The sequence below is a fragment of the Melozone crissalis genome, unplaced genomic scaffold (assembly GCF_028551555.1).
Source record: "Melozone crissalis strain CALT ecotype California unplaced genomic scaffold, PUWL_Pcris_2 ptg000132l_1, whole genome shotgun sequence".
Lineage (NCBI taxonomy): Eukaryota > Metazoa > Chordata > Aves > Passeriformes > Passerellidae > Melozone > Melozone crissalis.
In genome coordinates this window covers 3,786,665-3,812,924 of record NW_026535905.1, presented here as the reverse complement: position 1 = coordinate 3,812,924, position 26,260 = coordinate 3,786,665, and the positions used below count along the sequence as shown (strand labels likewise).

The 26,260-nt window shown below is 37.9% G+C and overlaps 1 protein-coding gene across 2 annotated transcripts in view; it reads left to right on the top strand.

The window, feature by feature from the left end:
• CTNNA2 (catenin alpha 2) overlaps positions 1–26,260 on the top strand; it is a 480,539-nt gene that overhangs the window by 412,529 nt on the left and 41,750 nt on the right. For both annotated transcript variants that reach the window (XM_054293256.1, XM_054293255.1), the window contains exons 10-13: positions 3,189–3,281; positions 3,555–3,711; positions 6,608–6,808; positions 21,795–21,946. In XM_054293256.1, coding sequence (XP_054149231.1) covers positions 3,189–3,281; positions 3,555–3,711; positions 6,608–6,808; positions 21,795–21,946 — 603 coding nt within the window. The remainder of the gene's footprint in view (positions 1–3,188; positions 3,282–3,554; positions 3,712–6,607; positions 6,809–21,794; positions 21,947–26,260) is intronic.

The window sequence follows — 26,260 nt, the reverse complement described above, 5'->3', positions numbered from 1 at the left end:
ATAAATTAACTAACTGCTTGCTTCCATAGCCTCTCAGGAAACTTCCCCTTCAGGGCTTTGGTGGAGTCAGAGCATTTGAGGTGCAAAGGCTTCAAATCAAAGTTCTGCTAAATTGGCAGCTGCACTAAACACACAGGTTTTTTATTTTCCTTTCCAAGCTCTCTGCTCCATCCAGCCCACAAGTGACACATTAATAAAATTCCCGTGCTCAAAAGTGTCTCTGTTCTTCACAAAACCTGTTCTATTAAATACACCCATGCCAATCAAGTTATAATTCACCAGTAAAACACCTTTTATTTCGCTAATACCTTTTTCAACAACCACCAGGGGCAGCTGTAACAAACCAGACACATCTAGAGGATGAGCCAAGCAGGCACCTGGAACAGCCCCTGGAAGGGTTTTCCCTTTTTTTATCCATTGTCCAAAGGATCAGTTTGGGAATTAATCCAGATATCTCAGCTAAGGGGGGCGCAATTGTATATTAATTTTTTTTATTCATAGTTTTAGGTAGGAAAAATATCTGAAGTTGCTGAATTTATAATCAGCTTAAGCAGAGGGAATTACCTTGTGTTTTCTATCAAGTAAGAGCATGCATGTGGACCTTGCTGTGGCAAGAATATTAACTTGATTGTGTATTTGATAACAAAGTCAATCAAAGTAATTAAAAAGTGAGGTATCTGGTGATGGAGCACCTAAAGCTTGTGTTGTTTCACAGATCCATGCTTATGCACTGAAACTCAGGCTTGAGCAAGTAAAGGCTATTTCTTGCAATCTTTTAAAAATTAAGTTTTGGGTAAAGTCATAGGTTTGTAGTGCTGAATTCAATTTTATCCAGATTGCATCTGCCATTGTGGAAATTGCTTATCTCTGTGTTTATTTGACATAATCAGATCTTGCTGAGGTGCAGGCTGGCACACTCCCTGCTGGATTGTGCAATAGAATTGCTGCCTGACTGCTGATGATGCAGGGCTGGATTTATGCAAGGCTTGAAAAATACCACAGAAATTATCAAATTTAGGATTATACATGATGTGTAGCATTATTTCTTTTAAACAGATAACTGTAATGCTCTTTGATATATATTTAGTGGAGCAATAATTATATTTGTACTCTTGTGTTGATAGTAACACCAAAAACAATGTACTGAAGTCTATTTTACAAAAAAGGGAAAAAATATATCTCTGATTGTGTCTGTATCTTTCTTGGAAAAACAGAGCACTTTGCAAGATCCAAATATTGTCTATCAGATTCTATTTAAAGAGTAATTAACAGACACAGAGAAGAAATAAGTTTTATTTTTGCTGATTATATCTGCATTGCTCCCTTCCAGAGGAACTCAAAACCTGCTTTATAGTTTGATGGCCATTTCATGACACCCAGCAACCTTCATCACATATTTCTATCTGCAAAAATGTAAATGTTACATCTGAAGCCTTGGGACAAATTCTCATTGTGTTAATCACAAAATGTGAGGGCAGTCTGAAAAGCCACTTAGTTCTAATACAGGAAGGTGGCTCTTGCTAAACTTAATATAATTTACTAGTTCTTAAAGTCTGTAATTTCCACTCATGTTAATGAATTCTAAATATTATCCTGCTTAGTTCTTGTTTCTGGTGAAGATGAAAGGGTTTTGTTTGATGTGTGCAAAGAAGTGACTACAGAAAATGGTAAATTAATTGGAAGATGTCATCTCAGGAGAAGGTTTTTGACAGGAGGGCTGTAAGGCTGTTAACAAACAGACCAACTCATTTGTCTCATCATGAAATGAAAATAAAAATCACAACATTATGATAAAATCTTGACTAGGAAATGCCTGCAAGACTCTTTGAAGCCTTGGGTTCTTTCCTTGCCTGGGCTTTGGCACTCTGATTTATGCAAACCACGCTGCTCAGAACTGGGAGTGAAATGGGATCCATGCAGAACAGATGGATCAGGGCTAAGGCAGGGGTGTGCACTGCAGATGAGAACAGATTAATACCACAAGGGGAGACTGGAGGAAAATTGGGAAGATGGGGGCATTTGAACTAATTCATGAATCATTTCCAACTGATAGCTGTGCCTTCAGGCGCAGTGAATAATATCAAGGAAGCATATTTAAAATTTTATAAGTTTGTTTTAATGAAGATTAGAATAAAGAGCCATAATTTTGGATGATTAAAAAATATCCTGTATTCCCCCATCCCAAAATGTACCTTGGTGATTTAAATATCACAGTGTGCACTGGGACATGAATTTCTGTTTGGAAAACCCAGGGCACATTTATGGAGTTGGCGCAAAGATTTGGGAATGGATTTTTTGGAAAATCTGGGAGAACATGCTCCCCCATTTGAATCCAAGCCACAGAGATGCAGCTCTGCTGTGTCTGGAGACGTGGTCTGATTTCTAGATCTCATTCAGATGTCTCTCCAAGTCTTTATCTTATCCAAATAGCCTTCAGTCTTAGAGCTTCACACTTCCCAAAGCTGTGCCAGGGCAAGTAAATGTGGATTTAAAGATCTTTGAATGAGATCTTCAGATGTATATTACAGAACAAGGTTTCAACAGAGTTATTTCACATCTCCAAGTTACTTTACTCTTACTAATGGATATTTTACTGCAGGGCAGAAAAACACATAGAAATAAAGAAGTCCACATGAAAATTAAAATTATTTTAATATGCACAGAAACAATGAAGATATTTGAGAGATATGTAACTTCCCACTCTCAGTGAAGGTATAATTTTTGATTATGGGTTGAAAAGCATGATTCTACGTGCTAGGACATCAAAAACCTTTCCTTTTGCCAAGCTCAGAGTGTGTGGATAAGCCTGATTGCCTGTCTTAATAATGAATATATTTCATAAGAGGAAAAAGAAACTGAGAAGAGAAAATTTACAGATAAATATCTGGATATTCTGTATTCTCTATATAACTTCTTAGCAGATAATTTTTGAGCTATAGAGGAGGATTTGAAACACTTGACAGTGAAGGAAGATTCTGAGAAAAATTTAAAGAAGATGGGTAGTTCAGTTTGCTAGTAAGGAAATAATCTACAAGGGTTTCTGTTCACCAGCACAGAAGATGTATTATTCCTCTTGTAAAAAACCCTTTCATTTCAGGAAAAGCTTAATAAGAACAGAGAAAGGTATAAAATGGCTCACTTGCCTAAAACTTGGTTCTCATCCTGATGGTTTCGTGATTTCATTGCAGGTTGCAAATCTGGCCTGCTCAATCTCCAATAATGAGGAAGGAGTGAAGTTAGTCCGTATGGCAGCCACACAGATTGATAGTCTGTGCCCACAGGTGAGTGAAGATTCCTGCTAAAACCTACTTGAGAAGTCTTTTAGCACTTAAAAGCATTAGAAGAAGAGCATGGCCTTGTCTTTGTCATGAGATTGTTGCCTGATTTCTATGAACTGTGAAAAACACACCCATATCTTGAGACCCTTCATACCAAATGGGTGGCGTGCTGTATTTTTAGCAGAGGCCATGATCTATTTGCTCTTTCCCTTGAAAAATAAAATAAAATAGAATAAAATTACCACTCCTCCTCTAACAAATGGCTTTGATTACCAGGTAATTAACGCTGCACTGACATTGGCTGCCAGACCCCAGAGCAAAGTAGCCCAGGACAACATGGACGTGTTCAAGGACCAGTGGGAGAAACAGGTGCGAGTTCTCACTGAGGCCGTCGACGACATCACTTCAGTGGATGATTTCCTCTCTGTTTCAGGTACTTTTCCAAAAATATACTGCTAAATGAAAGCATTGGGTCAAAGCAGATAAAAGCTATAATTACTAAAGCACCATTAATCCATTTGTCTGTGTGTGTTGGAATGCTGAACTTCTGTACTCGGTAGGACCAACCACGCCGTGTTAATTAATCCCTGGTAGCAATCCTTCTTCACCTCCCAGAAAATAGCACCTATTTGTGCTTCTATTCCTAGAGAATGTTTGTTCCAAAACAGGCACAAAGTAGGGTTTTGCCCACCTTCTAAAAATGTCTTCCTGACATTGTTACAGGCTGAGAGTATTTGTGGAAATTGTTGGAATCCTTGTGCAGTTGTGTGAAAGGAGAACTTTACAGAATCACAGGATGGTTTGGGTGGGGAGGGCAAAGAAGGGATGGAGAAGAGAAGGGCACTGACCCTGGGTCAGCCTTTCCTCCATCCTCCTGGTAAAGTGCTCCAGCTTGTGGCAGAGTGGGTTGTTATAATTTGATCATACCCAGTGAACACTGTAGTTGCAAAGTGGTGCATGGTTTGGGTTAATTTCTGCTACAGAAAACTCATTTTCCTATTTTGCTTAGAAGTGTGAATTTCAGTGTTGTGAGTAAGGACATAGAGTGTGCCAAGAGGGCTCTGCTTACTCAAATGTCTCAGAAGAGCCAAACTTCATGAGACAGTCTGGCCAAAATGTTATTTTCCTTAATATCTCTTAAATTTTCCAAAAGAAGTTTATGAGAAAAAAATATTGAAAGAAAAAAAATATTTATAATTTAAAATAATCTTTTCTTTTCTTGCCCTCTTTATCTTGTTTGGTTGTATCCTGTTACCCTTATTAACAGAGAAATTATTTGGTTTAGTTAATTACGCTCCTCTGTTCAACAGCCCTGCAAGTGTTTCCTTCAAGCCATTGCAAGAAAATGAAAATGAGCTCTCTGAACAGTAGGGCACTTCAGAATATGGGAGCACATTGGTTTTTATTTGAGATTCGAAGCTGACAAACCCTGTCTGGCAGAACTAGTTCTGAGAGAAAGGGATGACCGGGCTGTAAACTGCAGACCCAGCCCATGTGCCAGAGTTGGAAATTTGGCTCAAATGGCCATTTTCTGCTTTGCTTGAGGACTTTGCTTATTCCAAGTGCTTGTATCCACAAACCAGAAGTAATTTGAATGGTTGATAGGATTTTTCTTTTCTTTTTCTCAAATCTTAATTCCTTCAAACAGGGTTTTGACTTAGATCCAAACTTTCCAAGGCAGCTGAGAAGTATTATTTCTGTAAAGTTTAGATTCCTTTTTCTTTATTCTTTGCACAGACATCTCTGTTAAACATGAGGAAACAGAAATCCTGTTGCTCTTGCTGTAAAGCTTGGAAGCCTCAGCTTATACAGAGTATTTTTATTTTTATTTTTTGATGTTAAATCAGTGAAGCATTCAAAGTGCCACTATCTGGTTAAATGTACCTCCTAAAATGGCACCTTGTCCTCCTCTTCATATTGACTGTCACATTTGATGGTATATTTTAATAATATGGAGGCTACCAGAAAAGAGCTGACCATAATTTCAAGAAGTTATTTCATATTCCAAATGCACTTTACAAATTCATATATTGCTTCTTGTTGGGCAAAATTTGTTTGTGCCATGGTGAAAGCAAATTGGTGATCGTGAAATGGAAACAGCAAAGAAAAATTTTAACAAAGCACTGTTTCTTTATTCTGAGTAGGGAGTGTTTTAAACAAAGAATTTTGCCTTGCAAGTTATTCAAATTCACAGCTCAGGGGACTTTCAGTTTCCATCCAAAGTTGTTGCAGTGTAAAATGCGACATCATGTAAAACACTTCTGAAACCCTCAGATGATCCAACCTCAGAATTTATAACTGTGAAGATTAGTGAGTCATTCCTTCTACTGGCAAAGGATAATTAACAAAAAACAGTTGGTGAACTGATTAATCCTGTTTTACTACTACTACAAAGAACAGCATTTCCTTTTTGTGTCAGATGTGTCTCTAGCAGAAAACCAAGTTGCTGTTTAGAGTCACTGAGTTTGTCAGATTGGGTTTGGTCAAATATGAAATTCAGTCATTGTCTTAGTAAAATTATTTTTGACTCTACTGACTGCAGAGAATAATATCTGACCTAGTCAGAGTCTTCTTCATGCTTTCATATAATTTGTATGTGAGAAAACTACATAAATTCTGGTGCTGTTGCACATGAGAGGAGATGGCCTGATCCAGAGCCAGAAAAATAACAATGCATTTCCCAAGAATCCAATTAAGGTGCTTGGTATCACCTCCTCTGAGCAGAGTCACTGTTGTCATCTCTTGCTTCAGATTATGCAAAGTCACACATAATTCCAAGGGTGTGTTATTAGAAATTCCCAGTTTATTCTCTGGCATAGATGGAGTGAGGGAGGTGAACTGCTCATGCCCAGATTTTGTGCTATTTGCAAAGGCCATTTGCTGTTGTCTTTTCAATGTGATTTTTTTTTTCATGACTTACTTAGGCAAAAATGAGCCAAATGTAATAAACATTTATGAGAGAGTGTAAATTCACCTTCAGAAAATTGCCCAAGTGTTTATTAGAGAATCTACAAAAGATTTGACTGCTTTCCCTTTTGCATTCATTTTAATCACAGTTTCATTATGATAACATTCAGTGTGATGTTTGAAATTAATGTGAGTGGTTTTTAAGGAATTACATGTTGGGACACACAGCCCAGTCCCTACTAAAGATAAATATCACACAGATTTTTACTGTTATGTGACGGTATCACAGAAGAGCTTTTGTTTTACAGCCCGGATAAAGGTAGATACCCATTTTTTAATAAACTGACATTTGCCCAAATGAGTAAGCTTTGCTGTGAGGAAGAGTGCAATCGAACCAGGTGTATTTTTAACCTGAATTGCAGAGAACCACATCCTGGAGGATGTGAACAAGTGTGTGATTGCCCTGCAAGAGGGGGACGTGGACACGCTGGACAGGACCGCGGGCGCCATCCGGGGCCGCGCAGCCAGAGTCATCCACATCATCAACGCTGAGATGGAGAACTACGAGACCGGGGTGTACACTGAGAAGGTGCTGGAAGCTACCAAACTGCTCTCTGAAACTGGTGAGTGTCTGTAAGAGCTGAAATGAGGGATGCGGGACTCCAGGCAGCTCTCCAAAATGCAGTTTATTACATTTTAGATGTTACAGCAGTCCAGGATCATGGGTGACAGAGCTGTGCCCACAGCTGTCAGCTCCAGCTGCAGGCAGCCCTGCAGACCCTGAGTTTGGGTTACATTGCATTCTATACTTTTCTTTGCTGAGCATCTTCATACAGCAGAACCAATCTATCCCTCAACTTTTATCTCTAGCCTATCATAACTACTGTAATTAACATATTCATGTTACTGTTCTCCAATCACTAACAGTCAGTACATTACAGTTTAAGCTAAAAAATGTTATTCAGTTTTCTGAACAAGTTTGGATCCTTAGAAGACACATTGTTTTACCTGCTAAATGCAGGGATGTAATGCAGTGTACTCCATCCAGTCACCTCAAATCTGCATTCTTTAAAAAAGCAAAAACAAGTTTGAATTCATGTCCTACATTCAGTAGATCACCTTGAAGTTCCTGGAGCCTGTCAGTTTAACCCTTCAGAAATTTGAGGTTTCACTGGCATTTCTAAATAAGAAGCAACATCTTGTTTGAGGTGGGTTTATCCTTTGCTCTAAGCCATAAAAACCCCTTCTAACTAACAGACCCTTTGCCTCCTTGGTTATCCAGTGAGACTGGCTCAGCAATTCTTTTCTTCTACACCAAAACTTGCTTCCATCTCTATTCCTTCATCAGACTCTACATTCAAAAATCTTTCTGCTAAGCACACGTATCTGTGACACTTTTTTGTGAAACTTTCATCCTTCTCAACAAGTGTCACCCTATTTTTTTAAGTTTTTCTAAGCTTTCTAATGTTTAAATTCTTGTAACAAACTTTCTCACACACTTTAAGTAAATAACTTATTGTTTTACATTCTTTTATGGAAGAAGAGAAATTTAATAGACTGTTAGTTTGTCCAGTGTCATTGGAGAGGTGGCACTTTCACCCTCCAATCCACTGTCACTTTTAAAAATCTATAAATGTTAGAGTCAAAAATTAAAAACTCTCTTTTTTACCTTGAGAAAGCTGCATGTCGATATTGTTTTATTTTGTGTCCTATAGTGACAGGGGAGTTTGGTGCAATGCTGAAAGAATTATTGAAATACTCTTATTTAGTCATTTAAAACTTTCAGGTGGTTCTCTGAGATCTGTTCTTGAAAAGAAGATACAAACAAATAAATTCATGGCTGGGAGTGAGTTTTTTATTCTCCACTCAGTGCTGTTGCAGAAGTCATACTGACAGGAGCCATATAAGAGAAGAAATTCAGTAACACATCAAGACTAGGCCACTACATCAAAGTTTCTATGATTTGAATAAATAATACACAGCCTTTTCTTCTGAGCTGATTGATTATGCATTATACATCTGCAGAAAATCACTGCAAACATTACTCTTTGGTCTGTGCAGGTAAATGTACTTGCTGATGACTGAAGTGTTGCTGAACAAAACAACTTTTCATTGAAAAATACATATAAGCAACTGAAAATGCACCACCTGATTGAAAAAACATAAAATTCTGCTAGATTGTATAAAAATACATAGATTATATAAAAGTAGAAAAGTCTGCAAGATTGACAGAGCGAGAAGAAATATTCTTTTTTCTTTTTTCAATCTGTTTTTGCCTTGCCAGACCAGGGATTGGATTCATCTCAGTGTGGGTGATTAGGTCTGTGCTGGTCATTTTAAAGCCCTTTATATCAGCGCTCTCAGTAATTCAGAGCAGGCAGGGCTGCTCTCATCTGAAGCAGCAGGTTTGGCTGGGTTTGGGTGAATCATGCTCCAAATTTCATTGACTTCACAGGCTGGGTCTCCACACACTGATCAGATGCCCTGGTGGGATAAAGGTGCACAAATTGTGGGTGTCTGGAGGTGTCTGAGCTCATCCTCCCCTGCCTCTTTGCACTTGTTCATCTGAGGTTGATTATTTTACATTATTTTAGAAGGAACAAATGAAATTTGCACCAGTTCAGGACACTTCAAATGTGGCTTTTGAACCAAAAGCCCAGGAATTGCCCTGTGAGATGGAAAAGCAAAAACTGTTCTAGCTCTGCAGTGTCTGGGTTCGCTTTGAGAATAGGAATCAACAAAATAAGCTAAAAACTGATTTGGGGATGATTAAATATTACTCCTGGTATTGTAGCCCTCAGCTTAATGTCAGCCTATTTTTACTACCCAACAAGAGATCAGTGGAATAAGTACTGTAAATTTAGCTCCTTTTTAAAAGTTTACGAGCTGGTTTTATGAATTCACAGAAGGAAAATAATCTTGCCAGTTTGACATGGTAAAATATTTTGTTGTACTCTTCTGTTAAAGCTATTTTTTGGTGGAAGAGGAGCTATGAAGAATTCTTTCTACCATTAAGATTTCTATATTAAACAAAACAAAATGTATGTCTGAGCTTTATATTTAGCTAAAATTTGTGATCCAACATTCTATAAATTTATTCTTAATTTTTTAATAGGCAGGTATAAAGTGCCATTATATAAAACAATAATATGCACATCAAATACTTATATTCCATATTTAATTCACTTTTTGATATAATTTGAATTATAACTAAGTGCTATAAACTCTGGACTGAGTGCATCTTGACAACATCAATGTGTTAATGTTGGTCTTCAATAATTAATAACAAGTCCCTCTTCCTCCAAGTCAAAGTTTTTACTTTTTTTTTATTTTATAAAGTTTAAAAAAACTTGTGAGTATTAAAAAAAATTAAAATATTATGTTTACAATATTAAGAGCTTTGTATCCTGAACAAATTGTGCAGCAGTAGTTCAGGGGACATGATGGGCCCAAATTTAATGAAGCTGATGAAGCTTAAACAAATTCTTCCAGTTGTGAATGTGGATCATTAATATTAGAGCACAATTTCTATCTGCAGCTTTTCAGGCCATTTACAAAGGCATTGATTATGATTTCTGTATGATTAAAAGTAGAATTAACTGACTCCTTTCATCGCCTTAGAATAAAGTGGCTAAAATGGAATTTAGTCCCTCTGTGCCACTCTGGAATCCCCATCCTTGGAAGTGTTCAAAGCCCCATGGATGTGGCACTTGGGGACAGGTACAGTGAGCACAGTGGTGCTGGGGGAATGGTTGGACTCCATGGTCTGAGAGGTATTTTCCAACCTCAGTAATTCCCTGATCTGGGTACCTATGAATCCATACATTTATTTCAATATTCTTTCAATTCCCCACCTTGAGTTCCTGCCCAGATTTGTCGAACACTCAGGAATGATGGCAGGGATTTATCAAATTTACCAGGATCCCCCGAGGCAGGGAAGAATGATGCACAGAACTCCATGATATCAGAAGGCTAATTAATTACTTTAGTATACTAAATTATAATATACTACAAATAATACTAAAAGAAAACTTGTGACTGTCTCCCAACAGTCAGGACACAGCCTGGACTTGATTGGCTAATTAACATAAACAATTCCACCAGAATCCAATCAAGCAACCCTTGGGTAAACACTCTCCAGAACACATTCCACATGAGCACAAGCACAGGAGCAGCAAATGAGATAAGAATTGTTTTGATCATTCTCTGCTTCTCTCACAGCTTCTCTCTGTTCAGAGGGCATGTGAATATCACAGTGATTGATTTGGATTGGTTTGGATTCAGGTTCCACCCACACATGTGCACATCAAAATCTTTATGAGAAGCACAATCATGGACATCTCACTGTTTTCATCTTTATTCCTTCCTTCTTTTTGTTTGTTTGGTTTTTCTTTTTTTAGCTGACCTTAATTTAATTTTAATTTAAGTGCTTTTGGAAGCTGGGAAAAATTTAGTTAAATGATGATGGAAAAGAAATAAGAAGATTACCTTTTTATAAAAATTATTATTTGCTTTTAATTGTCCACTCAGAAAAGGAAAACCTCTGTTAAACCTATTCTTCCACAGATTTCTGTGAGTATTGGGTTGGATCCACAGTGGAGAAATATGGATGCAGTGTTTTGGAAAGACAAGCACCTTGCTAATGGTTTAGTTTGGTTTGGTTTGGTTTTATTTAGGGGGGTGTCGGAGAATGACTTAAAGAAAAGGCCATGAGACATACAATTGAGAGAAAAGTATAAGGGAAAAGTAAAGCAGTATATAGAAGTGAGGGGGAGACGACCATCCTTTAATGCATCGAACTGCGGCTTTATTGATCAATCAATCACCTTAAATAACAGTGCTAACGAACTTCATGAATATTCTGTAATCCAATTTCATGATAGGCTAACAGAGAAACTTCTAACCACTCCCTTTGTTTTAGAATACCTACAATTGTTTATTAAAAACAGAAACCAAAACAGAAACCAGAAACCAAAACAGAAACCAGTGTTCCCAAAACTTCTACATCTGTTCTCAGGATGGCAGGCCTTCCCAGAGACGGTGTTCTGCTTGTTATGGGAAGACAGCCTGGGAACTTTATTGTTTATAGAATGATGCCTGAGAGAGTCTAATTGTTTATACAAATCAGAAGGCTGAGAACTGTTAGAAACTGCTTTACTTTTCCCTTATACTTTTCTCTCAATTGTATGTCTCATGGCCTTTTCTTTAAGTCATTCTCCGACAGGGGGGAGAAAATTAATCTCTCATGAAAATGATGTTGATAGTTTCTGAGAAATGGAAACTGCAAGCATTGCTTCAATAGCCAATCTCACCTCCAAGGTTTATTAGTTTGTTGTTTTAATTTACAGCCATGGGAATGTATGGGGTGGAGTTTTTAGTGTTTCAGTGCTTTGCTGCCTGTGCCTGTCTAACAAAATGCCTTTAAAGCCAAGTACTTGATAGAGGCTGGATTCTTTTCTCGGGCAGCAGTTTTAGGGAGTAACAAGCTGGTTAAAATTCTTTTAAAATAGAGTACTTTCATTTTCCTTTAAAAACCATAACAAAAACTTAGCTTTTGCTTGCTGATTTTCTTACAAATCCACGATGAAACCTATAAAACCACAGAGCTGATGGGGCTTGCTGGGAACAAACACCAAACTCGTAGATTTTAGTGGATTTTACTTGTTCAGGAGTAAACCAGAGCTTCAAAGTTCAAATTTTTTTTTGTTGATTGGCTTTGAGGTGGATTTTGGTTGTTTCTCTGTGGGTTTTTTTTTTTTTGTTTGGTTGAGTTATTTTAGGGTGCCTCTGTTAAGTGTTATATTGCTATTCAGATTTGTGGAAAGCTGTGAAATCATCCTGTTACAAGTTGTCCATGGAGGGGAAAAAGGAGAGAAGGGTGGAAGGGAAAAGAGAAGAAAGAAAAAGTTAAAAACAAAGATAAAAGTGAAAAGACAGGGAAGGAAGTAAGATTAAATTAGAGTGGAATTGCTCTTCAAATATTGAGATCCCTCATCCTGCTCAGTACCCAGAGTGACCAAGGCCAGCTGAGACGTTCCCATTGCCTTCACCAAGGAGGAGACTGAAGTGTGCTGAGCAGTTACTTCAAAAGATGTAAAAACTGAAAACAAGAAGCCTGTGCTTCTCAACAAATACAAAGAATTGAAATCAAGGAACAGGCAATGAGGCCAAATCCTATTTTCCAAGATTTTTCAGGGTCAGGAAGGAGAAAAAGCCGTGACATTATTTAAAGGCCAAGAGTTGGATTTAAGCTGGGAAAACTGGATTAGAAATTGCAGGGTTGTGATGAAAGTAAGTGAATGGGAAATGAAAGGGATAAGAGCACAACAAGTAGGACCAGAACTGCCTGGGAAAGGCTTTGAAAACTTCCCAACAAAATTTTTTTGTTGTTTTGCTCCAGTTTGCACTGGGCTGTCTGGAAACCATCCTGGAACAGCAAGTACCATACTACTTGGGTTACTCCTGTGAGGGACCCTGGAAATTTGAAATTGTCTGATTCACACCGAAATTGGAGTTTCAGCTTTTTAGCATGTTTTAAAAATATCCCAGTAACTTTGTAACTCACTGGTTTTAAGTAGGTCACTCCAACTTCTGTTTTGACACAATTTTGTTTTATTTTGTCTTTATCAGAATGGGCTGAAGTTGAAAATCAGCACTACTGGCAATTCAGCAATAAGCCTTGTGAGAGTTTTATCAGTGTGAGTAGGGCAAACTTCAGAGATATTTATCACTAGCAAAAGGCAGCTCAGTGATGTTATCAAATCTAATACTAAAAATGTGTGAAAGATGGATTTTTCAGCAGTGATATGAAGGGAAACAAAATGTAGAAGCAAGAAGATGAATTTAAGCATAGCTGTAATCAAAATAATCCCATATTGAATCTGAGGGAGAGCTAAAAGATGTGAAATGGAGCCTATTTAAAAAATAAATGATGCTAAATTCATGTTTTATGGGAGTTCAGGTAGTTATAGTAAAACTTATGGGTACCATCATCCTGAGTACATGAAATCATTTATCCAGGAGTTCTGATCAAATTATGACTTTTATTCTGCAGAGTACTGTAGCATTTTCTTTGAAGTTTTGCTAAACTGAAATGCAAAGGTCAAGGTGCCACCAACAAAAGAAAAATATAATGCATTATTAAAGAAAAGGTATTTTACAAAAAGACCAGAGAACATCCAAGATTGTTGGTTTGATCCAAAGAATTTCTAACCAGAGAAACTCTGATCAATATACAGAGGCATACACTAAGAAATCATATAAAATGCATTATAAAGCAATTAAATGAGACATTGGAGATGAATAAATCACCATGTAGCTCAAAGCTGAAATACTAGTTCTTTTTCTCCAGTTTTAAAAATGGAATAGAGTGCTAAAGGAGAATATAACATAATTGATGTAGGTTTTCAAAGGCTTTCCCTAACATGCTGCACCCACAGGTGTTTGGCAATCAGGTAACCATGGGGTGAGTGTTAAAGCCTTTGATGGATTAAGAGCTGGTGACAAGGCAGAGCACAAGTGATCATTTCTCAGCAAGCAGAAAGGGAAATCTTGTGTCACTTCAGGGCCAGCACGGTGGTTGGTGTACATTCATTACCAGGGGAATAGGCAGCAGCAAAATTTGCCAAAAGGAAAATGCTGGTTGGGATGGTTGGGAGAAAAAGACAAGACTAAAATATATTTTTATTTAATTTCTGTAGGTAAATGGAACACTTACATCTATATTATCTGCATGGACAGAAAGGTTCTGAGCTAATTTATTGTCTCAGAAAAACAGTGGCATTGTAATGGGCAGCTGAGAAATCATATTTTTTCCATGCTCAACAGCCTCACATCAGTGCTGAAGATGTTAGGCTGTGCTTATATTAGGATATTCACTGAAAACCCCAAGGAGATATTTCCACTTTGTTCTCCAAAACCTAAAGGTCTTCCAGAAATGGAAGGTCAATATAAGGATTACATAATCAAAGAAAATTCAAGATTTAGCTGTGAATCAACTCAATGAGAGTTTAAAAAACACAGGGTTATCTATTTTGGATGTGCCAGACACCTTCTATGATGACCAGTGGGATAATATAATAGAAATGTCCATTTTCATAAACCAGATTATTTAGTCACTCTTCAAATCTGTTCTCAAAAACATTTCGTGCTCTTAAAAGCCATTTTTTAAAATAAGGAAGGTGGTGGTAGAAGTAGGAAGAAATTTACCAGGTCTACAAAATATAAGCAGAGAAATGAAATCCAAATCATTCCACCAACCCCAACAGAATGTTTTGTGAATACAAGTGTGAACTGTACAATAATGTTTTAAAATAAAAGCACTGGTATTCCTTGCACCCCCTTGCCTACACACACCTACATATTGATACACAAACTTCTAGCTGAGCCAGGAAGGGTGGTTTGCTTTTTACATAACGTGCTTGGTGTCCAACAGCACGAAACTGCTTTCTTGAGGGAATTTTCTGAAGAGCTTGCTTTCATTTGAAGTATTACCCTGAAGGGTTCTGTTTGGCAGGAATAATATTTTGGGGGTACTCACTGTGCGGAATCTTGCACAGGTAGAGGGGAGAGGGAGACAGCTGAAACTGGTGAGACACAAAAGACATTTGTTATCCTCCTCTGTCCATTTTGGGGTGGACCTGTCCTTAATCAGTGGCCTCCTGTGCTTTCCAGGATGCAAACAGCACTTACCTGGCCTCTGCCCTGACATTTGTCTTTCTGTCAATGCAGTTCAGTCAGAACAAAGTTTGAAGATGAGCTTTCCCCTCTAGTTTGTGTGCCCCTGTCTCCCAACACATGGTAACAGAGCTCCAGATGTGCCATTGATTTCTGTAATGTCCATCTCACCTGGGCTGCACATGAGAAAATCCATTCCTTCCATTCCCACATCAATCTGTTTGGTTGCAAAAACCCACAGATAAAGTTGGAGCCTTCTGGGAAGTGCCAGAAACCTTAACACAGTTGGGCCAGAGGGTCAGGACTTGGCCATCAATTCAAGGAAGCCTGAGAATTTTGTTTTTATTGGCTGTGGCTAGATCAGTGTTTGGCAGTGAAGGCTGATTCTTCCTGAAAGTCTTGTGTTCACTGCGAACTGCTATAGATGTGGATATTCATTATTCATTATTCATTATTCATTATTTTACAGCTGACTTTTAACCATTTCACCAGTGTGAGACACAGGGTTTGTTGCCCAAAACAGAGCTGGGGAAGGGTCTGGAGCACCAGTAGGGGCTGAGGGAGCTGGGCAGGGGCTCAGCCTGGAGCAAAGGGGGATCAGGGGGGACCTTGTGGCTCTGCACAGCTCCTGACAGGAGGGGACAGCCGGGAACAGGGACAGGAGGAGAGGGAACGGCCTCAGACTGGGCCAGGGAAGAATTAAATTGGATATTTGGGAAGTTTTCTTCAGCCAAAGGCTTGTCCAGCCATGGCACAGCTGCCCAGGGCAGTTTGGAGTCCACATCCCTGGAGGGATTTAAAAGCCATGTGGATGTGGCACTTGGGGACATGGGCAGTGGTGGCCTTGGCAGGGCTGGGTTAGGGATTGGACTCCTTGATCTGAGGGATCTTTTCCAACCCAGACATTTCTGCAATTCTATATGTTATGTAATGTTTCAGTAGACTTTTATAAAGCTTTTTCTTTTCAATTAGCAATATAATAGTCATGACTGAAATGTGAATTATATGAGATCAGGACTTAAAAACATTCTGTGAAGTATTTAGAATCTTATGATAAGGAATGTGCAGTTCTTTTAGAAACAGACTTTGACAAACACTTTGAGCTAAATAAGGTATCATATTTCATTCCTTATTCATCTGTCAAATGAAACAGAGAAACTGTGCTGTCTTTGACAGAGGATGTCAGATATCCCTTGGGAATGATCTTTAAAATACCTAGTTTAAATACTTGAAGTTCCCAGTAGACTGCATTCTTTCTTCAGTTAAGTAAATTAAAAAATTAAAACAAAAAGAAAACAAGAAACAAGCCACACAAACACAAAAACTAACAGAAGAAATTTCATCCAGTGGCCTGAAATGTTTAAGCTGTAACTTTGTGAATGTTTAGTACTAAAACCTCTTAAATCTGGATAATGGCTGAGCTTTTTTTCTGAGAGCATTTTTTTTTGTAGTATTCTTAGATCATTCTTAGTTTTTCTTTCTTTTTAGTCTCCCCTGATAATTTTAAGTTTAAAATCCTGCCTGTCGTTCTAGATACTGTTCTTGATTTATGTGACACAAACAACCATGATGTTTTGGAGAAGCACAGACATTTTCAGGGACTCTGAAACTTTTAGCAATCCTTTAGACTGCCATGTCATTCTTGAATAATCTTACCCACAACTGACCAGATTTTTAAAGCCATTTAAGGGCTACATAGATAAGGTGATTGGCACCTTAAATGATGTGTCTCTATCAACATGGCATAAGGAAAATAAATTTTCTTAAGGATGGATAGAAATGCCTAAGCAAATACAAAGGTTTGAGGGCACAGTTGGTGCAGTGGGTACAGGAGAGCAGTCACTTCTCTGCTGCTCAAATATCTGATTTGTCTGAGAACAGTCTGGCTCTGAGGAACAACCCCTGGACTTTGAGAAGGGCTCTTCCCTTGGATCCAAATCCTTGGATTCTAAAAAGACTCAAGTAGGTGTTTGTCTTTTCAAAATGAAGCTCTAAGAAATAGCTCTGCTGGTGCTTTTCAAAAATTGTCTTCTGGCCAAAAATTGAGATGATATTCCTGGGAACCCTTCAGTTCCAGTGAGATTGGGATGGAAAGGAGCCACATTGTGCTCAGCCTGATTCAGAGCCAAAAATGTGCCAGGATTTGGTGCAAATGGGGTTGGTTTGTGCCTAAACTTGGTTGTCTAAAGCAGAAATCTGGTCTAAACAAAATGTCGCTATAGGACACAAAAGAACACAAGGACGCACCGGTGTTCTCAAGGTGAAGAAAAAAAGGGAATTTTAATTTCTGACTCCAACATTTATAGTTTTCCAAAAGTGACAGTGGATTGGAGGGTGACAGTGCCACCTCTCCAATGACACTGGACAAACCAACAGTCCATCAACTTTCTCCTCCTCCATAAAGGAATGCAAAACAATGAGTTATTTACAAAAAGTGTGTGAGAAAGTTCGTTACAAGAATGTCAACATCAGAAGGCTTAGAAAATCTTAAAAAATCAGGGCGACAGCCAAACACCTCCCTCTCTGTTCTGTGGCAGAGGAAAATCAGAATTTTATCCCGCTGAACCTGAGTCTTTAAAGTAGGATTGGTGTGATTAATTTTCTCATGGAAGCATCTACTATTCTCTGCCTGGTATAAGGAAAGATTTAAAACTTCCAGTTGTGTGATGTGAGACAAAACCAGACAAATTTCCTCACTCCCATTGATGCTACTAAGAATTAGAAACTGTGCACCTGAAGGGTCCTTGACCTTTATTGGGTTTTTTGTGTCTTAATTATCCCTTTCCACATTTCTGAACATTCACATCTACTTAAGATTCTGAGGAATTCAAGTTCCTAAACAATAAGGCCATAAAAGTACAATAAATCAGCAAGGCATTCATTTAATCTTGCATATTAATGAAACTTTTTGTTCTAATGCTATGAACAAGAACGCCCAAACATTTTTTAATTTCTATCTCAATAATTTTATTATGTAACCTAGCATTTCTCTGTCTATCAGGGATCTTATTGTTCCCCTATCACTAAACAAAGTTTGCAGTGATGTTTCTAAGTACAAAAATCACAGTACAAACTGATTGCCATAGCAGAAAAAGTCAGCAGGAATTATATTTTTAGGAAACAGGTAATTACTTGATAACTTTAATATGTAGGAGATATGGGTGGGTGGGAGAAAAACAAGAACTTTACAGAAAATATTTTCTTTGTGGAACAGAGGGGTTCACAAAAAAAAATACAAGTTTGATCAAGGCATGAATTCACACATGGTGATATGCTGGTTTTTTATTATACATCAGCCAAAAGAAAAAAAAGTATCATTCAAAAGAATTGATCAGTTGAAAAAATGGAAATAATTTCAACTTTTCTGATTCCAAATTTTTCTCCAGCAGCCTTTCATCGTAGATTTTGTTGGCATTGGTCTTGCTTTCAGTGCCATTGGAAATTCATCTACAGAAAGGCTTTCAAATCTTTATTTTGTTGGAATGACAAAGTCAGTGGATTAGAAGTGTTGTTATTAACTTGGGACCTGATTCTGTCAACATTTATGCAGGTGCCTAATTAATTCATGTAGTTAGGCTGAGAGATTTTAATGGACCACATTTTTCAGTCTAAGCATATGTGTGGCTGTTTTCAAGGCCACAGCTCCAGCTAAGAAACCAATGTTTAATTTTGCCCCAGAAGTATTGATTTGCTTCTGAATCTAAAATTTATAGCCAATTTCTCTGTGCATAATAAATGAATCGTTCTCTGTCTGATACATTTGCAAGTTCTAACTCCAGATTCAAATGCACGCCTTTGCCTGAATTTTACTTGTGGTTCTTTCACCTTTGGCACAGGAATATCCTTCTTTGTGTGGTAAATAATAGAGAAGAAAGTTTTTTTTTTCATGGAGCTGAATAAGCTTAACTGGACAATAACAAATTTCTCAATTTTCAAAAACTTCCTGCATTAAATGGCAACATATGCTTAAAGAAGCAATAAGTAATAGCCCCCTATTAAAGGTGGTTTTTCCTTGCTTGCCCAATCAAAAGTGAGCACTGATGTAATAATATCACTGGCAAGCAAGCAGTCATAAAGTATTTTAATATCTATTCCCATTTTGAAACAGCAGATAATGTTTACGTGTCATATTTTAAATTAGGGGCTAAATTATAGCCAGGTCTGACAAAATCAGAACAGATCAGAGAAGTTTCCACAGCCAGTGGAGGTAATAAATGTGATCAGGAATTAATACCTTGTGTTCAGGAATATGAATAAAGTGTAACTTTCCACTTTACAACCATTTTAATTTAAATTTCCCTTGTTTTGTTCTGAGAATGTCACATGTGGCCATGACAAACCCAGCTGTGTTGTACCTGCTCCCCCCATCTCTGCCCTGTCAAGGGAAATATTCTAAAAGCTTGGTGCAACTTATTGCCACAAATCTGTTGCCTGTCCAGCATCTGTTGATTATTTACAGATAATTAAACATTAATTGCTCCATGTCATGTTTGATTTTATTTCTGGGTACTAAAACTATGTTGAATATAGTATAAATCTTCCTTCTTCTCTACCTTTACAAGAACGTTTATATTAAGATTATATACCTTCATCTAAAATAGACAGATGCTTCTTTTTTTTTTTTTTTTTTTTTTTCCCAAATTCCTGGAATTTCCACCACTAATGTTTTTCTTGATGTCACTGAAAAAGGTTCAGAAATTGCTTTCATTTTTTTCTTAAAAACTATAGGGTAAATTTTACTATACTCTGTTAACTTGAACACATATGTAGAAGATAAATTTCCTTATGCTTATGTAGATGTTCTTCAAACTGCCCATTCCTAATTCAGGCCTGTTGCACCTACTATCAATTATATCAAATACCTGACCACCTCTGCCAGTTAAGAAATTATAAACTGAAATTTAAGTTTAATTTAATTTAACCCTAAATATTACAGTTGTTTACCTCCTTTTTTAAAATTGTTTTAATTATTGCATCTTTAGTGTTACTTGTTTTATGGCAACAACACAGAATAATTTATTTCTTATTCTTTAGGTTTACTTGTTTAGATTGTATTTTTAATGATTGCTTTTTGATATTCAGGCTTGAGACTTCCTTATGCAATCATATTAGTCTCCTACTACACTTTCAAGTGTTCTATTAATTAAGGTAATTTGATATATGCATTTATTAAATACGCTTTCCAAAACTTTCATCTCTCTTAAACTCCTTTTCTAATTAAAATGTTTTCCCTCTGCCTGGCAATGTTTTGTTAATGTTTACTTTTTTAAAGTCTATTGTTGCTGCCACTTTTTCCTGTTTTTCCAGTTTATCCCAGGAACTTACTGAACATTATCTGCATGGAAAACACAAATCTGTTCTTTCATCTGTCTATGTGAACAGATATATATATACACACATATATTTAGTGATATTTAGTGATGTATAAACTATATTTGAATCCCTGTATCCCTTTAAAGGTTTCCTCATTTGCATCCAATGCGTAATATTTAAATGCCAGAAACAGAAAGTTTGAGCTCATGGTTGCTGCCACTTCTTCAAAATGTAAACTATTCTTAAATCATGTGTTTTTGTGGTTTTACTTTAAGTCAGATTCTGTAAAATAAATTTAAGAACATTTAGTTAAGAAGAAAATATCGTTTCCTATCACAGTAGAAGTTCCTGGGAAAGAATGTCCCTGCTCTTGATGAAAAAAACACTGAAAATTCCCCTTTGTATTCATCAGCTGGGTTCAGGTTACCAATAAGTATTAAAAATAGTATTTAGGGAAAAGATGGGCAAAAAAAGGTAATATTTTAGCAATAAAAAAGTCAATAACTGTTGTGGGAATCATAATTTCCTGTTCTTCTAATTATATTGCCAAAATAGTAAAGTCAGTGATACATGATCTGGATACCTAAATGCTAGAATAAAAGTAATATGAATATGTTGAAAAGATGGCTCTCTATAAATCCTAAACTTGACCCTAGTTCCCTAAATTCTTAAGAATTAATTCAACTGCATCCTTTTATCTAGGTTTCTAATGAAACATTGATTATGTTTGTCCTTTATGAGCATAGTCCTTCAATATTATTGTTAAATTTTTAAGAGGAGTAAACAAGTCCAGGAATGCAGTATAATCAGTGGGACCTGATGTTCATGTTTGTAGGATTTGGGTTTGAGTTGTTAGAGGACTGGTTTAGGGAAGAATTATTTTCCTGCAAACACAAGGTGCAGAAAGTGATTATGCTTTCAAAGGAATCTTCAATGAAATTTGAAGAAAAGTCTCTTGCTACTTCAAGCAATGCTCTGAAACCATTTACCAAAGTAAATAATAGCTTTAGATTGTACATTTAATAAGTTCATACCACCGTTTATAATATTTTTAGCCAATATCTGTGGCTATGTTTTGTGTTATATATACATGGTGATAGTGAAGAAACAGAAGATTCATTTAGGTATCTTCACAAAAGTATATCCTTGATTTTGCATTTTGTCTCTTATAAAATTATTATTATTTAGTGTGAGCTAGAGTGTAAATTATGTAAATTAGCAGACATAATGGCTACAGCTTGTTTTGATCACTTGATACAAATATTTGCTGTGCTCTTTACAGGTTGTATAGCCATTAAATGAACTTTACTGCCTGCTCAGCTATCTCGCAGGCTTTTAAAAGTTAGTAAATCACAGGTTTGGAAGGAAGTTTTCTAATTTTTGTTGCGCAGTTGGAGGAGAGAATATAGGGATGGATGTAGGGATGGTTCTTTCCATGCTGTCAGATAAAATGCCAGAGCTGTCCAGATGCAGGTACAAACCCATCCATGAGGTCCCTGTGTTAGGGCATTTCCAGCACAGCGTGTGCTGCGCCTCCTGGAAACTATCCATGCCCCAGAGCAAATTGTTGATGAGAGAACACAAATCTGACCCTGCTGCCTCTCCTTGTGTCCAACCCAGTGATGCCACGTTTTGCTGAGCAAGTGGAGGTGGCCATCGAAGCCCTGAGCGCCAACGTGCCCCAGCCCTTCGAGGAGAACGAGTTCATCGACGCCTCCCGCCTGGTCTACGACGGCGTCCGGGACATCAGGAAAGCTGTCCTCATGATCAGGGTATGCCAAACACCTGGGCAGTGAAAAGTTTTGGGGTTTACAGGGAGGGCTCATGGATAAGAGGAATGCAAAAGCTCCTTGGAATCAGCGTCGTGTTGTAGTAAGGCAGAAAAGATTGACATTGAAAAGCTTGACATTGAAACACGCATGAAACAGAAGTATATATCCAACAACAAAAGAATTAGTAAATAAAGAGGTTATTTAGTGGATGAATCACAATTAGTATGTTAATCAGCTAGAAGATTTGATCACAACTGCCAATAGATGCAAACTCCATTACTGTTTCCATAGTAATAGGATTAATTTGCCAAGCTCTTTGAAGTTTGTGTGGATTTTTTGTTTATTTGGGGTTTTTTCCCAATGTATGTGTGCTGCCTGGGATGTGAGGTAGGTCTGGTTAAAATCTAAATGAATAAATTATCTTGCTGCTGCAGGGATGGTTTTGAATGTTTACCAAGGTAAAAGACGTGTCATTTCAGTGTTGACTAACCAGTTGATTCTATTTGTTTAGACATCTTTTAATAAAATAAATAAACAAAGAAAAGAGACCACATAACAACATCATTATTGTGATAGTAGGTGTGTGTTACTTTTCACTTCAGTCAGCAGACAAAGATTTAAAAAAGAAAAACAGCAAACCAAACCTGGTTTGGACATCTCTTCAGCAACTGAAACTGTTATTTGAAACCCAAATTGCCTTGAATCTGCCCTAATGAAAGCCATGTACAAGTAAAGCTATGGAGAAAATCACAGAGGAAGCTGTTGAGGCAAATAACAGGGCTGAAATGTCAACTGATCCCTTTGAGCAAACAGGTAGTGTGCACTTGTGGTTGTGAGTGTATTATGGCACTGATGTAAGACTTCAGGCAGTTGGAACACTCCAAAATAGCTCCATTTTAGTCATCTGCCACTATGTATTAACATTTACAGAAAAAGCTTTTGACAGGCTTAATTTTGTAACTGCCAAACATAAATTCCATTCTCGTACCCAGTGATTATCCCAGGTGGTGTGAATTATTGTCCTGGCTTGTGGTGGGGGCAAAGCCATCCTGTTCTCTGGGTGTGCGGTGTTAGAGGATTGCCAGGGAAGGGAAGGGGAAAGGGAAAGGGAAAGGGAAAGGGAAAGGGAAAGGGAAATCTTTACTTGAATTACTTCCCTGTGAGGGTGCTGAGCCCTGGCACAGAGTGCCCAGAGCAGCTGTGGCTGTCCCTGGATCCCTGGAAGTGCCCAAGGCCAGGTTGGACAGGGCTTGGAGCAGCCTGGGAGAGTGGAAGGTGTCCTTGCCATGGCAGGAGTGGGACTGGATGGGCTTTAAGGTCCTTTCCAACCCAAACCATTCAAGCATTCTGTGATTCTGGGAAATGAAAGATCTGCATAGTGAAGGATCTCTGTTTTCCCTCCGATTTTCCAGTTCCTTAGTTGGAAACAATGGTTTCCAAACTTTTCTTAGGACAAGAACAACTGCCTAGCACACTTTAATATTTTCTAGTAATTTCAAACTGTGATTGTGGCACAGACTCAATCAGCAGGTGGGATCTCCTACAAACTCAGGTTTTGGTTTTCCCATCTCCTACACAGAGCTCCATCTTCCAGCAACCCCCTACACATCAGAGTTATCCCCAAGAGTTTGCCATGAGATGTCCATCTTGATGAGATGTTTTTAAGTTTAAATTTTGAATTTTGAAGGCCTGATCATTTCCTTTGTCACTGCCTGACAGTTCTTCTTTACCTGGAGAGCTGATCAACATTCAGGCTTCTCAGTCTCCTTAGGAAAATCCCAAGTTACTTTTGCCATTATATCACTATGACTTTCCACCCATTGTATGATCTGAGTTAATGAATTCTGCTTGCCCAGATTAGGAAGATTTATTTTTGCCTTCAGACAATTAACTTATTTATGGAGCTCAATGTAATACTCCTTACCCAGGCAGAGAACTAAAGCACATAAATGGACTCATTATCCATGTGAGTTAACTGGAAAAATCCACATATATAAGCTTACACAGACCAGAGTTTGCTGAATCAGAACCTTATTTGCTGTAGAAAACAAAATTAGTTTCACTTTGAGATACTCTTTAACGTTTCCATCTGAACATCTCACACTGAAATGGGATGTATAATTAAAGGGTGAGGCTATAAAAGCCTTTAGAATATTTTCATCTAATAATCTGTCAAATATTATGCACCCTTTAATTCAGGTGATAAAACTTTTTCAGAATTGCAAAAAAAAGGAAAAAAAATCCAATCTTGCAAACTTTTTAGAGCATCTGACACAATTATTTTCAGGCGGTGATTGTGTGCAAGCTGTGAAAGATTGAATTTATCTGAGTCCCCTCATTCCAGAGAGTAAATAAAACCACTTTTGAAATTAATTTTGGTTGGTGTTATTACTTTTAGTAAGCTGAAAGAAAGGGTGGATAGTCTCTGTTCTTCTCTTTTTCCCTCAAAAGGGGAGAATTTATTGTCTCTCTGGAGGAGAAAGGAGACTCATTTTTTCATTGAGGACTACTATTATTATCTATACAGATAAAAAGATCTCTTTCACAAGTAAAAAAGTAGTATAAATGAATTTAAGAGTATAATTATAGAACATAGAAATAAAATAGAAAATAATAACTTCATTCCAACACCTTCCCTATTACTGCGTAGGGATGAAATTGCATTTTGTGTTTTCAAAGCTGCCTATGAAATTCCCTCAGTTATTGGCCAGAAACCCTCTCTACAGTCAGAAGGACTCACAATGGCAACTTTTCTCATTCTTATGAATCTCCAAGGCCAATTTACTCTTATTTACTGGTATTAAACATGGCCTTTGCCATTAGCAACCTCTTATTTAGAGGCATCTACATCAACTGGGTGTTACATTTGTTTGGATCAGGAGTGCACTGTTGGAGCCAATGTCCAGGTGTTCCCTCTTGCCATGTTTAGTTCATGTTACAGATTAGACTTTAAACATCTGTGAACTTGATTCTTTGGGGGGATGCCTGGAGATGCTCTCTGGGAGCACCTTAGGAATGAGGGAATGGCTGGAGCTGTGTCAGGAGAGGTTTAGGATGGATATCAGGGAAAGGTTCCTCACCCAGAGGGTGGCTGGACATTGGATTAGGGTCCCCAGGGCGGTGGTCACTGCACCAGGTGTTGAGTTCTGGTTATTAAAATTGTTAGCGTTATTAAAATCTGCCTGTGTTAAGGTGCAAACAAAACCATATGCTGAAGCTGGATTTTATTTAACAGTAGGGAGAGAGAGAGAGAGAGAGAGAGAGAGAGAGAGAGAGAAGGAAAGAAGGAAAGAAAGAAAGAAAGAAAGAAAGAAAGAAAGAAAGAAAGAAAGAAAGAAAGAAAGAAAGAAAGAAAGAAAGAAAGAAAGAAAGAGAGAAGAAAGAAAGAAAGAAAGAAAGAAAGAAAGAAAGAAAGAAAGAAAGAAAGAAAGAAAGAAAGAGAAAGAAAGAAAGAAAGAAAGAAAAAGAAAGAGGACGGAAGGAAGGAAGGAAGGAAGGAAGGAAGGAAGGAAGGAAGGAAGGAAGGAAGGAAGGAAGGAAGGAAGGAAGGAAGGGAGGGAGGGAGGGAGGGAGGGACAGGGTGGGAGAGAAGAGTGACATACAGATTAAGCAGAAAACATCAGGTGGCTGAACTCACAGCCCAGTTCCCCTCAGGAGGCACGTGTGAACAGGGCTTTGGTGCTCACAGCTTCTGTATACAATTTTGCCATAGTGGCCAAGTCCTTCTTTAACTGTGTTTAAGCCATTGCCCATTTCAGTCTCTCACACCAAGCCTGACAGAATTCAGGCAGCATTTGGATAATGCTCTCAGGAACAAGTTGTGACTCTTGGGGATGTCCTGTGCAGGACCAGGAGCTGGACTTTGATGGTCCTTGTGAGCTCCTTCTAATTCAGGATATTTCATTCTAATAATAACTCCATTTCTATTCCATTATGTAATTAAGGGATTTTTTGTCTCCTTGGGAGAAGACCTCAACAAAAATGACTGTGGAGTGTATTAATGCTCTTCTCCTCTTCCAGACTTGTCAGGTTTAGCCACCATCACCTCTGGGGCAGCCATTGGGGTGAAATCCAAAGTGCTGCAACATTTTGTGTCCCCTGTAAAACCAGATTTGGTGCAGAATCCCATCATCTTTTGAAACATCCTATCTCCAAAGGGTGTCATGGGTCCAGTGTTTCCGCTGAGTGCCTGCTGCTCCTCAGATTGGATTTGAAGTGTTAGATTTTACTGTAAATCACCAAACAACTGAGGACCTGCAGTGAGAGAGGGTCTCTGATTGAGGCACTCAGGTGCTGCTTGCAGTGGTACAAAAC